This window comes from Sander vitreus, chromosome 6 (assembly GCF_031162955.1).
Source record: "Sander vitreus isolate 19-12246 chromosome 6, sanVit1, whole genome shotgun sequence".
Lineage (NCBI taxonomy): Eukaryota > Metazoa > Chordata > Actinopteri > Perciformes > Percidae > Sander > Sander vitreus.
In genome coordinates, this window is record NC_135860.1 from 25350762 (window position 1) to 25365574 (window position 14813).

Sequence of the window (14813 nt, forward strand, 5' to 3'; positions counted from 1 at the left end):
GGGTTTACATGGTCAGTTACTCATCATCCAAAGCCTGTGTGGCCTGTAAGCAATGACCTGATAACTGTGTGCGCTTGGTAAACACCAAAAGGGAGAAAATAAAGAGTGTGGTACCTGCTGAATGACTTTCACCAAATCCTTCAGGACTTGCCGACGCTTGCGGACATCCTTGTTTGTAATGATGGCTGTGGTTAGGTAACGCAAGATGTGTGGGCACATAGTCTGGATAGCATTGAGGTATCTGGAATGAGGGAGGATAAAGGTAATCACTTATCAGACTGATGTAAGCAAAGACATGATCTTTAAAAGGACACATACTATAACATTTTGGCTGCCCATTGGGCTCCTGGCATTTAGAACAGAGACAAAGCCTTGGCTGCTAAAACAGATAAATGTCCTAACAGGACCCTCACTTCTGGACATGGGTCCCAGCTCTAAGCCGTCTCTTTCATTAGAGTCCTATGAGAGGGAGGAGGAAAAGGAAACCCTGGCAAGAAGATATAGATCAGTGAGCAGGGACCTGCCCAGTAGCTGAAACCCAATCCATCAGGGACTGATGTTTCAACCACAGGTCAACTGGCTAAGGGGTGAACACAAGAGAAAGAACACTGTTACAGGCTGATTCTAATCCCACACCAACTCTGGAGACAGTGTTCTGTAAAAACAACATCACACACACGGCAATCAATCAACATTAACTGTATCACCAAAACTTCTTATTGGTTTCTAAATATCTATCTTTGAACTTCGCCCTCCACTCAACCCCAAATTGACAAAATTAAATCTGAAAAGAGGAAGTGGAGTGGGCCGCTTCAGGTCTCCTATAGCTAAGCCAGAGGAACACATGGTGTTCAGAGAAAGAGTGCCGACAACGGTTTAATTTGCTGAAACAATTAAAAGGGACAGGGGACCTGTGGCAGGAGTGATGGTGAGTCTAAAAACAGCAGTGGGCTGCTTGGCAAAGCCATCGTCATTCTGGTTTTAGGAGGGCTCTCTCCCTCCCTCCCTTTGTAGTTGCTTGACTCCCGTGGAAGACCGCAACCCTCCACACTGTGTTCCTGATTAACTTACACCTACTCACTCTCCAGGGGGGGCTCAAATAGCAAGCAATCTTGCATGAGTCACTGTACCATATTGGGGGAGCATTCACCCTACCCACTTAGGGGACTTTTGAGTTTTGAGGTAACAAGCGTCACTGCACTGGTTTGCTGAAGATGCTACTGAGGCATGCAGCCAAGGAATCAAGTACGAGTTCAAATGTCTTCTGTTCAAGGGGTGCTGTGGGCACTTCTGAACACAGAAGATGGACAGGGTAACAAGGTGACTCGGGACTGCAGTATTACTGCAGTAGTCTCTGCCCAGTTTGCACCTGTATCATACTTGGTTACTGGGCATTGTTTCTCCTGAAGTCAGTGCAGTCTGTCAATAGTACACAAACAAGGCTGTGGACCAACATCTGCTGACTGCAGGGGTAAGGGAGGTCATATGTGGAGCTGAAGGCCAGCCACTGGTCACCAACTTCAGCCAAAGGAAGTACTGGTCAAAAGATGGGGAAACCAGAGCCAAGCCTCAGTGGGGAAAACATGAGGTTTCTCGACTATGAAAATGCAAAGCACACAAAACTACCTCAGTTTGTCCACACAGATGGTTGGGTGAGCTTTTCATGAGTAATTATTGGGCAGGCCTCCTTAATCATCCACAATAAAATTAAAAACTGAGTAAAATTCAGGGAACCAGACATTTCAGTGTGCTGTGTTGTGGTCGCCTGTCATACTGTCTGTGGAGCCCAATCATCTATACAATTATACAAGCCTGCAATCAGGGGGAGGGAGCAAAGACATCAAAATAGGTGGTGTGCAAATTTTAACAGTGTATAAAGTTTGCTATCTGCGATACACATGGCTTTGTTCTCGACTTGGAGAGTAAACAAATCACACGAAAAACACACTTCTGAAACCACTTTCATGCAGAAGCCCACCGTCCAAAAATGTGTTATTAAAGCAAACGGTTTTCTCTAAATCAGGTCTGTTGTAAAATGACTGAGCTTTTCTCCAAATCCTCTTAGAATCAAGAATTACATTGGAGCTACAATACAATTTCCAATACAATATACTGTAATATGAACCCACGGAATAAAACAAAGATAACATTTTAAATATCAAAACCACAAACACACACAGCGCAACTGAACAACCATCATCAAAATACACATAGGCTCCAAGTTGCTGTACAGTCTCTCGGAAGAACCAAAACAACTATGCCGAATCACTATATGGTCATTTCCATGTCTGCAAACTCCTGTGGGATGGAAAAAGCCTGAGAGTATGACTGAACTTTGCGACGCACAGCTTTCAGTGTGTCACCACTGCTGCTGGGCCGAAGAAAGCTAAAGTAGTTAAAGATGAACTACACACTAAAAAAAAGCAACTTTGCTAGTACCGGACCGTTGCTGGACCCCCTTTTGCCTTTAGAAGGGCCTTAATTCTTCGACAAATTTCCTGAATGTAAAAGCGGGGGTTAAAAAGACACTAAATAAAATAATAAATTATAAATGTTACTTACTGTGGCTGGTACAGAAAGAGCTCAATGATATTGTCTCTGCCCTTGGGGTGGTTGAAGAAGACAAAGAGAGACCAGTGAATGAGCCATGTCCTCTGCTGGAGAGACTGCAGAGGGGAGGTGACAGACTGGACAGACAAAGAGACAGACCAAAAATCCCATTTTAATAATAAATATGTTTTGCCAGTCATATAAAAGCTTTCTAATAGTTATTCAAGTGTTCTGGCATCCTTAATGACCATCAATCAAACATGCAACCAATTCATACTCAAATCCAGGATCTTAAGTAGTCAGATAAGCGTGTGTTTGGTAAGGAGTAAGATGCCACAGCAGAGCTCTAGTGAAAGTGAAATGTCAATATGAGAGCCCATGTAAGTGAATCTAAATGTGGTATCAAATTCTGAGAAGTGGGGCATTTACGTTGTTATCGATAGTCTCTCTCAGGCGGGTGAGGTCCTCCATGGCAGCCTCCCAGTTCTGCATCAGGATCTCAGAGGCCAGCTTGCCCCACAGAGAGTTCAGGGCATTCCTGTCTGTAGATGGGACCTTGGGAACAGACACGGTGCACTGTTAAAACCTGAAGCACACAATGCTATAACATACAAACAGTTTTTACACATTTTACTTACGGGTTGGCGAACATACACAGTGCGACTGGGCTTGAGCTTGCCACTACTTGCTTGGCTTCAGTGTCACTGCTGCACGGAGCAGTCACTTTTCTTATTTATACTGGATAAATGGATTAAATGATGTCATCCTCAGGAAATGGAACTTGACAGTAAATGAGAACTGGCTCGTGAAAGGCTGATTAGCTTTTAATAAAACAAAATTTGCTGCATTTTAGATACTAGAACCACCGCATTGCAGTTGACCATGCAGTAAGTTGCTAGATTACTACATAGGGTAAAGGCATATTTGAAGCATACATGTCACTATGCTGTCTGGTTGCATTGGAGCTTACTTAATAGGGTAATGCTGAAGGTCCTAAAAAACTAACAGTGTATCAGCGTGACAGACTGAGACTCAATGCCTGCCTGATAGGTTACTATCATAGACTGTATAACAGGACTAGGTTGAAACCTAGTACATGGCTGGACCGTGTAAAGTCATTGCGCCAAGTTGTGGCCAAACTGTTAAAGGGAAAGTCAGTGGTAGTCTATAATGTGAATTCCTGAAAATTAAATGTTCCTCTGTAGTGGTCCCGGGATTATTTGTTTGTTGTGTGCTGAAGTATCATATGACATGGTTAAGATACAACTGAGAAACAATTGAGGACTGCTGTAATTTAATGAATTCAACAATGTAATCATGCTATTTTCAACAATTTATTGTTCTGCATTACTTATCTAAAGTGTTCAAGTAAACCACTTGGGATTGGGTACCTTGTGATGGGCATTAGTCATTTCATATTTTGTTTATCTTATTGGCAAAATAATATGTAAAAAACTAAACAAAAAAAAACAATAGAATATAACTATCCATTGATAATTAATATGACAAACTGCAGCTTTAGTGATGAAACTGAAAACCCGAAGAATTAAGAATCCCTAAGAAATGTCCTGGGCTGGTCGTCAAGCACTTACAACATGACGCTAACTAACCTGCCAAACAATAGTGCCTCATATTAATTAAATGTGAGTACCTGTTTCCCAGTGAGATTTGCTTTGTAAACATTTTTTGCAAACTTTACTCCACTTCAGTCATGACAATGATAATTGCAATAATCTCCATCCATTACCTTCAGTAACTCGGGACAACTCTGTCGTTATCACAAGGTAATTAGGCTGAAATATGAACTGACGCTAACAAGACACATCTTTGTGAGGATAATCACTCTCCAAAACGCAGTCTACTGTTTCTGATTTCCAGAACAGACTTAGACAAACAGAAAAGAATCCGGTAATGAAACACAGGTTGAGAATGCCTCTGAAGCTCAGCAGGGCAATCACTCTGTAGTGGACATTGGACTACACCCTAGGGCTCATGGGAAACCACTGTGCCACAGTGGTTCACGATAACACCAAACACCAGACGCAATGACATGAGTCAAGCAGGAAGTCAGGGTGGGTGTCTGCTGAGCGGCCAGAGAAACCTAGATCCTAACCACACACCCCCGTACACCGTTGGACAGCCGCTGAAGTGGACTGTGAGACACGACAGATGTACAAGTAGAGGAAACACTAAAAAAAGAACAGGTTTCCGCTAGGACCCTTCAAATTGGTAAGATTATTCCGATATAGGAGGTTGTTGTTTTTTTTACTGGGAAAAGAACAGTTACACTCTGATAACATTTCAACAAACTGCTAGAATATGAGATGGTGGTAGTAAGGGGAAAATATTTGGAAAATCTCCTGTAGTATTCCCCCAAAGGATAACACAGTAAGACAGTGTGTCCATCCATTCAGTAGAGCAGCAGAGTTTCTTTGATCACAGAGCACAACTCAAGTCTATTATGAATTATGTTATTTATTTTTTTATTTTTTTATAAAGTGGAGAAGTCACAAGAAAGATCAGTATTGTAACAGCGAGAGAAAAAATTGGCTCCACTGCCAGCAGAAAGGTCAGCGTTTCATCAGTTGAAAGTGTCTTGTTTTGTTTGTTATTTTTTTTTTTTCCCCTCTCTTGGAAGTCCCTGCCTGCTACGTTTGGCTGACCTCCAGGTCATTATGGCAGCTTTCTACACACACACAGTCTGGCTTTCACTAGTGGCCACGCTAGAAAAGTTTCAATACCTGGGTTTTTCCAGCAGTTACCTTAAGTTTCCATTGGTTTGTGAAATGGGCACATTTTCGCTGACTGACCAGCAACAATAAATTTACTGTGCTGGGGATCCGTCGGGATACTCAATCTTTATTCTTAACATTCAATCCCTGCATTAAGTGATGATATGAATAAGTTGCTCTTTTCGGGCTAGGCCACACTGTAACAAGACCTGAGGCATGGATTTTGCAAGGCTGGCTTCCTTCGTTTAATTGACTGGGTTTCCCACGTTAAATGACTTTATGGAGCCTCACCTCTCCCATACGGGGGAGGGAGAGACAGACAAGGGGCCTGTGAGGATGGGAGGTCCACAAAACACCAAAAAACGGGAGGGGGAGAGCAGTATGCAGGCTCCCACTAATGAAATCCATTTCTACCTTTTCCTCGTCTAAAAAGCCTCTTGCATTGTCAAGGAGTAAGCAACAGATATCTAGTTACAGAGCCTGATCTGCCTGGAACTGAAAATGAGGGGTATAACAATTTAAGGGGTAAAAAGAAAAGAAAATCTGTGCTGGACTTCGAACAACATACCTCAATTATAGCAATTTTGGTTTATTTAGACTGAGTTGCAAAGCCATAAACAACTGTTGTTGGAACAGTGGGACATATCCGATGCAAGCTTTTGAAGACTTTTCTTAATGCCTTTTTTTTTGGTTGGGAGTGTAAGTGGAAAGCTTGGGTGAATTACCCGTCATCTTGTCTCGGAAGCAACTCTTCCTTCTACAGATTTGAGCAGATCAGTGAAAACCCCATCAAATGAACTGCCAAATTGCGTTGGGTTAAGAGAGTTGTTTGTAGGGCAGAGGGTTCATCATCGCTCAGAGTCCCTGCCAAGTTTTTTAGGAGGGGACACTCAAACATAGTGAATGTGGATGACAAGTCAGAGTCACTGACATCCAAAAGACAAGAAGCTAGGCAGTGCAGTATCAAATGCCAATTAGAATAGGAACAAAAGCTGGTCCTAATGTTTTCACTCTAATGAATAGACGAAATGTTGATCTTATTCTTGCCCATTCTTTCAGGGCTGGTTTTGGCCTGAGTCCTTGCTTTACCGCAAAGCTAAATGCTGAACCAAAGACAAACAAAAGCAGGAGGACAAGTGACTGACACTTGGAAACCACGGACTATGCAGGCTGGTTCCACTGGTCATTACGAGACATACAGTCGAGTTGAACTTACTAACACTTGATGCAAGATAACATCAAAGGAGTCAAAACAGAGTACAATTTCTGCTGGAAAGGGCGGGGGAGGCAGCTTTAGAGTCATAGTGTCATAGTGCGTTCCATTTGTACTCGGAAGTCGGAATTTCCGAGTTCTAAGTCGGAAAAACGTCCTCTGAAGTTCCAAGTTGGGAGAGTCAGAGAACCTCACAGTACACCGAGCAAGCCGACCTCGAAATCGAACATGGCTGCTGCGTGCATCAACAGTAGTGAAAGCTGTGGTAATATAGTTTATTAGCACTTCGGTCTCATTTGTGCATCATTAAACCTACGCAAAATACTGTCCAACCTCTATCTGTCAACATGCTGTTATGCCGTTTATATGCACACAAAAAACAGCTCAATGCGTTGTTATCAACTGGTATTGCTAACCTGACTCGTTTTAATTTAAAACGCGGTCAACTCCCAGATCTGTCTTCTGAGGTAAATGGAACGCACTGTTAGCAACAATTGACGGCACCCAGGCGCTGCTGCTGGCATAGCTAATGACGGAATCACCCTCGATAGAGACCTCTTAGTTGCTGTATAGATAAGCATAACAGTTCATTTAAGGATCACTTGTTTAACAATCTAACAAAAAAGACAAAATGATGAGGTGCCAACTTTCACACAATTAAAACATCATAATTTAAAAACTTTACCTTGAACATTATTTAATCAAACTCTTTGTATTGTAGAAAGGGCGGTGTCTTTTTCACCCAGCTCAAACGCTGAAACACCTTGCAAAATGTGTGTAACCCTCTTGATGCTAACTAAGAGATGCCTTGCATAACTTAAGCACGCCATAAGCTCAGAAGTCGTGACGAGGGACTCTCTTGCCACAGCACTCAAATCAATAAACTGTCTACTAAGGCCGCCTCGTGAGAAGACTACAGACAGATTATGCAGTCCACCACTGATCACTTGGCCCAGTAAAAGATCCTACTCAAGTCTTAGAGCAGCAGTCTCCCCCTAATACAAAAGACGTGCAGGGAATTGAATAGGCAATGACGTAAGCTTTTCACATTCAATTACTTTTAAGTGTTCTCTTCCTCCCCTATGCAAGCATTGGCCTTTTGAGGAATTAAAGCAATCTAGCAAACATAATGTGAGGTTTAATTTTAATGTGTCAGAGAAATGCCTAAAGCCAGTATATAAATGGGGATAGTAAAATACTGCAGACAGTGTGTTATGTGAGGTAAGGCGTACAGTTATCAGCAAACATCACTATTAATGTTAACTGCTGTTGATTGTCAATGGAAAACGCTGAAAACTTACCAAGACACGGAAGAAGTAGAGGTATTCTGCAGCACCAGAGTAGTTTCCACACTCATACTGGAACTTGGCATATCTGTACAGCGTGTCCAAGTACTCCTGACGAAACTTCAAGAGGAATACGAGAGTATCAATAACAAAAAGAGAGAAAATGTGAATCGTCAGACCAAGTCAAACAATACATATTTTTAAATCAACGTCGTGCTTGCACTGTAATTTTATGCAGCTGTGGTGCCTAAGGAAATCCCAGTTTTGTGTCATCTATTGGTGTTTCAGCGTTAGGGTGTTATAATCATCGCAAAAATGTTACTTCTCAAACATCTGGGCTCCATCATATACGTTTTCACCATCGTAACTAAATTGCACATCTAATTTTAATTTCATATCTATTTGTAGCAGTAACATATTTGTTCCTGCTGTGGTGGCACACCACTGCTAAATGAATATAGGGTAAACACTGCTAGAGCATATCAGTGGTATTTTGCCATGAATGGCAAGATATTTAACTTTTGTGACAAATTTGCCAAGAGGTGGTGGTCAGATGAACTAAATTAGAAATGCGCGCATATATATATATATATATATATATCTCATTTCAAGCCTACTTGTCTTCCTATATTTAACTGTCCTTCCTGCTGTCCGGTGTGCACTGACGTCAGGAAATTCGCTAAGATTCAGTAGAACTGTGACAGACAGTGGGTGCTCCGGGCAGCCCAAGCCTTTCCCAGAGCATGCTGAGGGGCCCTGAGCCTGGGCTGTGTCGAGGTGCACTGAGGACAGCATGCAGGTCAGCGGGATACCGGAGTGGGAGGGGACCGACGGAGGGGAGGGTAAGAAGCCAAACATCATGGTAAATATAGAACCTCCGGCATTCTTGCGGCTCTATCCACGAGTCCCGAGCTACTCCGTTTATTCTTAACAATTCACCACAGAATGTAAATGTCCGCAGAATTTGTGCAAGCCATACAAACCCTGAAAATGAGTTAAGGGTTTTGGGAAGTAATTCTGGATTTCCCTGCCCCTCCCACTTTGCCTCTAGAACAACCATGGGTTCACACAAGAGCCATGGGAAATGCAGTAAAGAAGTGAGATGTCAGCAAATCAGGGCAACTTACGTTGTGTTTTTCTGCCAAATAGTCAAAGAGCATTCGTCCATCCCTGCAAAAAAAAGAAAGCAAGACAGTTCCTGCAGTGAGAGGCCATTCAACTTGAGCTGCCGTTTGGCTGACACCCTGGTGTTCGGAGTCCTATTCAGGTATATTTTTCCACTTCTGGTCTAAATCAAGAGCTGTACATAAACAAAGACCATTTCACTTTTAAAACAGTGTGATGGGCTGTTTATTGCATTTGGTTTGGCTACGACAAATCTATGCTAGCCATGTTGGAGAAATGATGTCGGGTGAGGAAAGTGAATACTGATTTCTCAGCACAGCCTTTGGGCTTTGTCACAAATAAAGATATGCACTGGCTCTTCTAAACAGCTGTATCCCAACTACATCGCCTGTAACCTAAAATCTTGCTATTTATGTGGACACCACATCGAAACTATGTGCGATTCTTGGGTATGTTCACTTCAATAATGTGAATGAATGAGTGTGTATTTGCAGCCACGTGTGTGACGTGTTAATTGAATCTTATTTAGGCTGAGGCAGGATTCTTCTCTGCTTCAGGACAGGCTGTCTGTGCTTGTAGGCCAACGAAAGATGGTCTATAAAAGCTCCAGGGTGACGTCCCTGTAGCGTGGAATGTCAGCCTGCTGTGCATTATAGGAACACATATCCTGACCATTGATCTGAGGCCACAGCACCCATGTCAGTACAAAAAATGCTCTTTTTTTTAACTTAACTTTTTAAATCTATGACGTATCCCTCTTCACAGACACAAATGGGCACAACGTGTCTTAACATTGATACAAAGTATCTTATATTTTGCTTTGCACTTGTTATGAGATTAAGATGAGAGTCAGCTGCTGGGCGGTCCAACAAGTGGCATCTGTTCGTGAAAAATGTCTGCACAGCATTACTGCCACCTTCTGCACTGAAAAAGTCAAGGAGGAATCGGCAGCATGTTGACTCAAAAACCCAAAAGTGGTATTCATTGCTTTAACAAGTCCAAACAAATGAGAACATAAATCATAGATCACTCTAATGGTGATCGTAATCCACAGTGTGTGTCTTATAATGGCAGATTGTTTATACATATGGTACTAACATGACTTATTATAATAGCTGGGCTTAGTTTCTGGTTTCAGTAGTTGTCCAAATAAAGCCTGGTAAGGCATATAGGCCTATTGGCTAACTGTTCAATAAAAGTACTTAGACCATTATGTTCTATTACCCTGTAAAAGCAATTCTTTGTGGATCCCGGTGTATTAATGCCAACGGACAGGGCATTGGGGTTATAATATCAACCGATTTCTCAATTCCAGAACTGGATGATCATTTAATGCACAAATAATGTTAAAGACACGCAACTGCATCAAGCATAATTTAGGTCATAATGGTGGAATAAAACTGTTGCGTGTCACTTGGCTTCAGAGAGAATTCTTCATTGACCCCAGATGAGTTTCCTATTGTTTTACAAATCCAATGGTATGAAGAAAAATAATGTGGAACTTAAGACAGACACATGATTCCTCATCCAAAAAGGAAGATTTTCAACGGACTTCATCCTGACAGCCAACTAACTATAACATAGACATGTGCTAAGTCAATGTTGCTATTATCAGGCTTCAAATCTCAGATAACAGTTCTTACAAATTGGTGTCTTAAATCAACAAATGTCTACCGCACAACTAAAACAAAGAGATGAAAATGGAAAAATGCTTTTGATTAACTGCACGCACTCTCAAGCCAAGAAATGAAGGAAGAATAAAGACAGAATGTGACCAAACTATTTTAATCACTGTAGACGACAAAACCGTCTTAATAAAGTTAACCACAACATCTAGCATCTGTCTCTTTTTACGTCTGTCTTTGCTCACAAAAATCCTGAAAAGGCTTAATTAATGTTTCATTCAAAATGAAGTTCCAAAGACTCTACAATATCCCTCTGCAATGCTGCTGTGCCGTCCACTGTTTCAAATAACAGGTTTTACGAATACCTAGAATCATGGCAAGTAAGACTAGAAATACATTTCACAAACTCATTAAGGCTAATCACGCCTTTTATAAAAACCTATTTCAGGATAATGATTAAATAAAGAGGAAATATACTACTCTTGATTAGAAGAGAACAGGCTTTACCTGGTGGACTGCATCTGCCTTGTTGTCTCTGGGTCCTCAAACATTTTCACAATGGGTTCTGTCTCTGACTGCAGCTGCTTCAGCTGGGCCACAACCTCTGTCCTCTTCTCCCGCAGAGCTGACACAGGGAGGATAAAAAAAAAAGTCATTAGCTACAGCAACTTCAGAACTATTCAGCGCCCCGGCAATGAAAACACTGTGAAACAAAGTTTACTCAGTAAATTTACTGCTAAATACATTCTGAATGGACTGCAGTGGGATAGTGCAGTAACCCTTTATGGTTTATATCAGAAATAATATCTCCCTTGGTTATGTGTGTGTTATTGTTAAGAGAAATGGGCATTAGGAGTGTATCCACCAAGATACACACTCAACACTTACTGTGGGGAATTTCCTTCTCAGAAAAAAGGCTTCTGTACACATCCATGGCGAAGTCCACCATGTTTGTGTCACTGAGGAGGTCCAGTTTTCCATGAAGCAGCTCCTGCTCATTGTAGATCTAAGAAACAGGGCCAATAATTTAAAACAAAGGTGAGGGAGTGTTTTGTACAATATTATTATCTAACCAGGTTGTGAGCCAGGAAGTTACAAAGACCACCCCCGACAATACAGAAACATGCTGGCTATTGTCCGTGTGTTACTAGTTATAAAATATTTAACTTCACTTGTGTCAGAAGCGACATTCACTGCTAGCCAACTACACATATTAGTTTCAGTCAACTGATAAAGTAGCTAGCTAGCTAACTGACGTGTTAGCTTTCTAATTCAACCAAGAGGTTAGCTAGCTAGCTGTTAGCTAGCCAACGCTAGCGTCACTTTTAGCGAATAGCCCTAATAGTTGTGAACATTTTTAATACATATTTGCCAACATGTCAAGTGATACGTCTCAACAGTTGCCTGAATATGCACTACTTTATTGTATGTTAGTATTGCAAATGAACCACTTGTGATAGCTTTCAGTGGTTAGCATCGCCCGAGAGAGGCCAGTTGTTACTGTTTCATTTTCCATTAACGTTAGGGTTATATAGGCTACAGGGCGACAACACCGCTGACCTGCAGAGTGCTGACCTGTATGGGAGAACCAACTTTCAACTGAATACAACTTGGCTACTACCAAAGAGCTTTGCTACTACTCTCAGTTTAGGAAAGGCGCTGAACCTCAAACAGCGCGTGGCTGCCTCAACCAGTGTAAGTTAATGACAATCAAAGCAATACTTCCGATACTTTACTTTCAAAGTAAAGATCAATTGCAATCTTAAGCCGTCTTGATATAGTGCGTATTATTTCATATCGTGATGTTTTCGTAATATGTAATTGTATTCTCACAACATACAACGATCTTATCGCTTGAGAGTTGTTCTGGAATTTCTTTTGTTCCGTTTTCCCCGATAGTTTTCCCGTTTTCGGCAAAGGTGGTGGTTTTTTTTCCCCCCGCTTTTATTTTGAAGGCAGACCGGCTAAATTCCCGGCTCCACACCGGTTACATGTGGATACTTTACACAGCTACAGAAAATGTGACCAACTCCCTAGTGCACACGGCTTTTAAAACTGTTCAAAAGCCCTATACGGTTTCTTGAAATGACAAAAAAAATGTAACGAAATGTTTATGTGTTAATATATTCAGTACCTCTTTGACAGACAGGAACTCCAACAGAGGAAAAACGAGATGACGGTCTAAAAAGTGGGCAATTTTGGTGGTGAGGTCGTATTCCGCCATCTTTGCTCCGGGGAAAGGGAAACGGATGTGTGTTGCAGCTGTGTAAAGAGAGACTGACCAATCAGCGACATTCTCAACATCCACGGCTCTGTGAAATACATAAAAAAGACTGATGCTGATTTTACAGGGCTATTATGACGTGTATCCCAAGTCCATATATATTTCCACTCTATACTTACGGATTATGATAGATAGATAGATAGATAGATAGATAGATAGATAGATAGATAGATATAGGCTACTTTTATCACTGTGCACATCTTCCTTTTAATTTATTATTTCCAATATGCAGCTTATACTGTTCATTTTTGCTTGCTCAGTTCTCCCTATTGGATAATTGAAATCATTCCTATCATCCTAATATTAGTAATCTTTCATTCTAAATGACAAGCACATTTTTAAATTTGAATACGGTTATCACTTTAGAAGTGTAAAATTTGGTGAGAAGGTCTTGTGAGGTCTATATACACTATATGATGGATTATTATTATTATTCATATTATTATATATGTATATATTATGTGTTTATATTAGCTTATATAATTTTTTCACTAACATTTTTTGCCTCATTGGTTTCTAAGAAGGACGCATGACTGTGACTTGTAAACCTTTCAAAATTCCCATAATTTCCTTGTGGTGTTGATACAGTGAAACATTTCATTCATAAAGAGGAATCCAAGTGAATGTTTTGTTGAATTTGAAAACATAGGCTTTCCTCCAGACACCACCAATATATGTTTTTAACAAAAGCCTGTGTGACTGTGAATGACTTCTTCATAGGACTAAAACCATTGAGGGTAAATACAGTCATGATGAACCCCTACTAAATTTGAATGAAAACAACCAGATAATTTCCAATCATTTGACTTTTCCACAAGGTTAGAATGTCTTCACTGTGCATCTAAACCATCCCCCTTTCTCCTCCTTTACTTCAGTAGCTGCCTCATGAAGGTGCCCATGTGTCGACCATACCCGGCCAACAACAGCCAATATCAGCTACTGAATGGCCCATTTCTAATAGGTTTCACTAGGACCTTGTTTTCTTGACAACCGCACGCCACTGTCTTGTGTCCTCACACAGTTCTTCCCTTGTTACCGCTGGGCTCTCTCTCCTTCACTCCCACTTCTCCCTGCCGCCTGATGGCAGGTAGAAATGAGTCATAAACAGACACCACTCACCATGGCCAGTTGCTGTTTTACTGGGTGCTTCTGACACAGTCAGCTCTGGCTCAGTGGCAGCTCGCTTAAAATGAAGAAGAAAAAAAAGAGAAAACACAGCGCTTACTCTGCTGAAGTCTCCTTTGTGTCGTCTGCTTCATTTCAGGAAAGGCTTTGCAGTAAAAAGAGTCACCCATACAATCATTCGGTCTGTTTGGCAAGTATCATTTGGAATTTGTCTCGATTAGATCATTTATAGATTTAATTAAAATAATGAAATGCTCCAGCCAGTTTGGCTGCCACTAAGTTGGCTTTATAAGGTCACAATGAAATACTTTCTCGGTTCCTGTTTTTTACAACAATTTTCACTTATGTGAGCAGCTAGTATGCGTACAATATATGCATTTATTCATGTTCATGTCCTCTTTCACTTGTGCATTTCTGCTCAGTATTGGAATGATTCATTATGCTAAAAGTCACATTTCTATTTATAACTTTTGTGTGTTGAATAATCATGATATGTTATGTTTAATCCTCCTGTTTTCCACCAGGAACCACACTTACATTACATATCTTCTTTTTTTTTATGAAGTGTTATAGTTATGGACTGTACACAAATCATTAGGGTGGGAGAGGGGTTACAAAGGAGAGATGATGTTGTTTCTTTTGGCTGAAGGTAGGGTAGTTTAACTTTTTGGGAGGGCATGGGAGGGTCTTGTATTTCATTTTTCATCCTAAATCATCCTAAATTTTTCATCCTAAATCAGTATTTTATTTCAGCTGCTCTTTGCAATATAGTTAATAGTTACATAAATAGTTATATCAAATAAACAACTTTCACATGCACCATGGTTCATAAAGGTGTACTTTGCCATATACAGAGGACAAAAGTTCAGGCTC

The 14813-nt window shown here is 41.0% G+C and overlaps 1 protein-coding gene across 1 annotated transcript in view; it reads right to left on the reverse strand.

Annotated features, from left to right (window-relative positions):
• The window catches only part of LOC144519998 (eukaryotic translation initiation factor 3 subunit E-like), a 28743-nt gene extending 14654 nt beyond the window's left edge, over positions 1-14089 (reverse strand). The window contains exons 1-9 of the mRNA XM_078253578.1: positions 14041-14089; positions 12666-12793; positions 11420-11537; positions 11039-11156; positions 8909-8951; positions 7797-7901; positions 2980-3105; positions 2563-2687; positions 115-241 (exon numbers count right to left, since the gene is read on the reverse strand). Of these exons, the coding sequence (XP_078109704.1) occupies positions 115-241; positions 2563-2687; positions 2980-3105; positions 7797-7901; positions 8909-8951; positions 11039-11156; positions 11420-11537; positions 12666-12793; positions 14041-14074 (924 nt within the window). The 5' untranslated portion in view covers positions 14075-14089. The remainder of the gene's footprint in view (positions 1-114; positions 242-2562; positions 2688-2979; positions 3106-7796; positions 7902-8908; positions 8952-11038; positions 11157-11419; positions 11538-12665; positions 12794-14040) is intronic.
• Between the last annotated feature and the right edge of the window lie 724 nt (positions 14090-14813).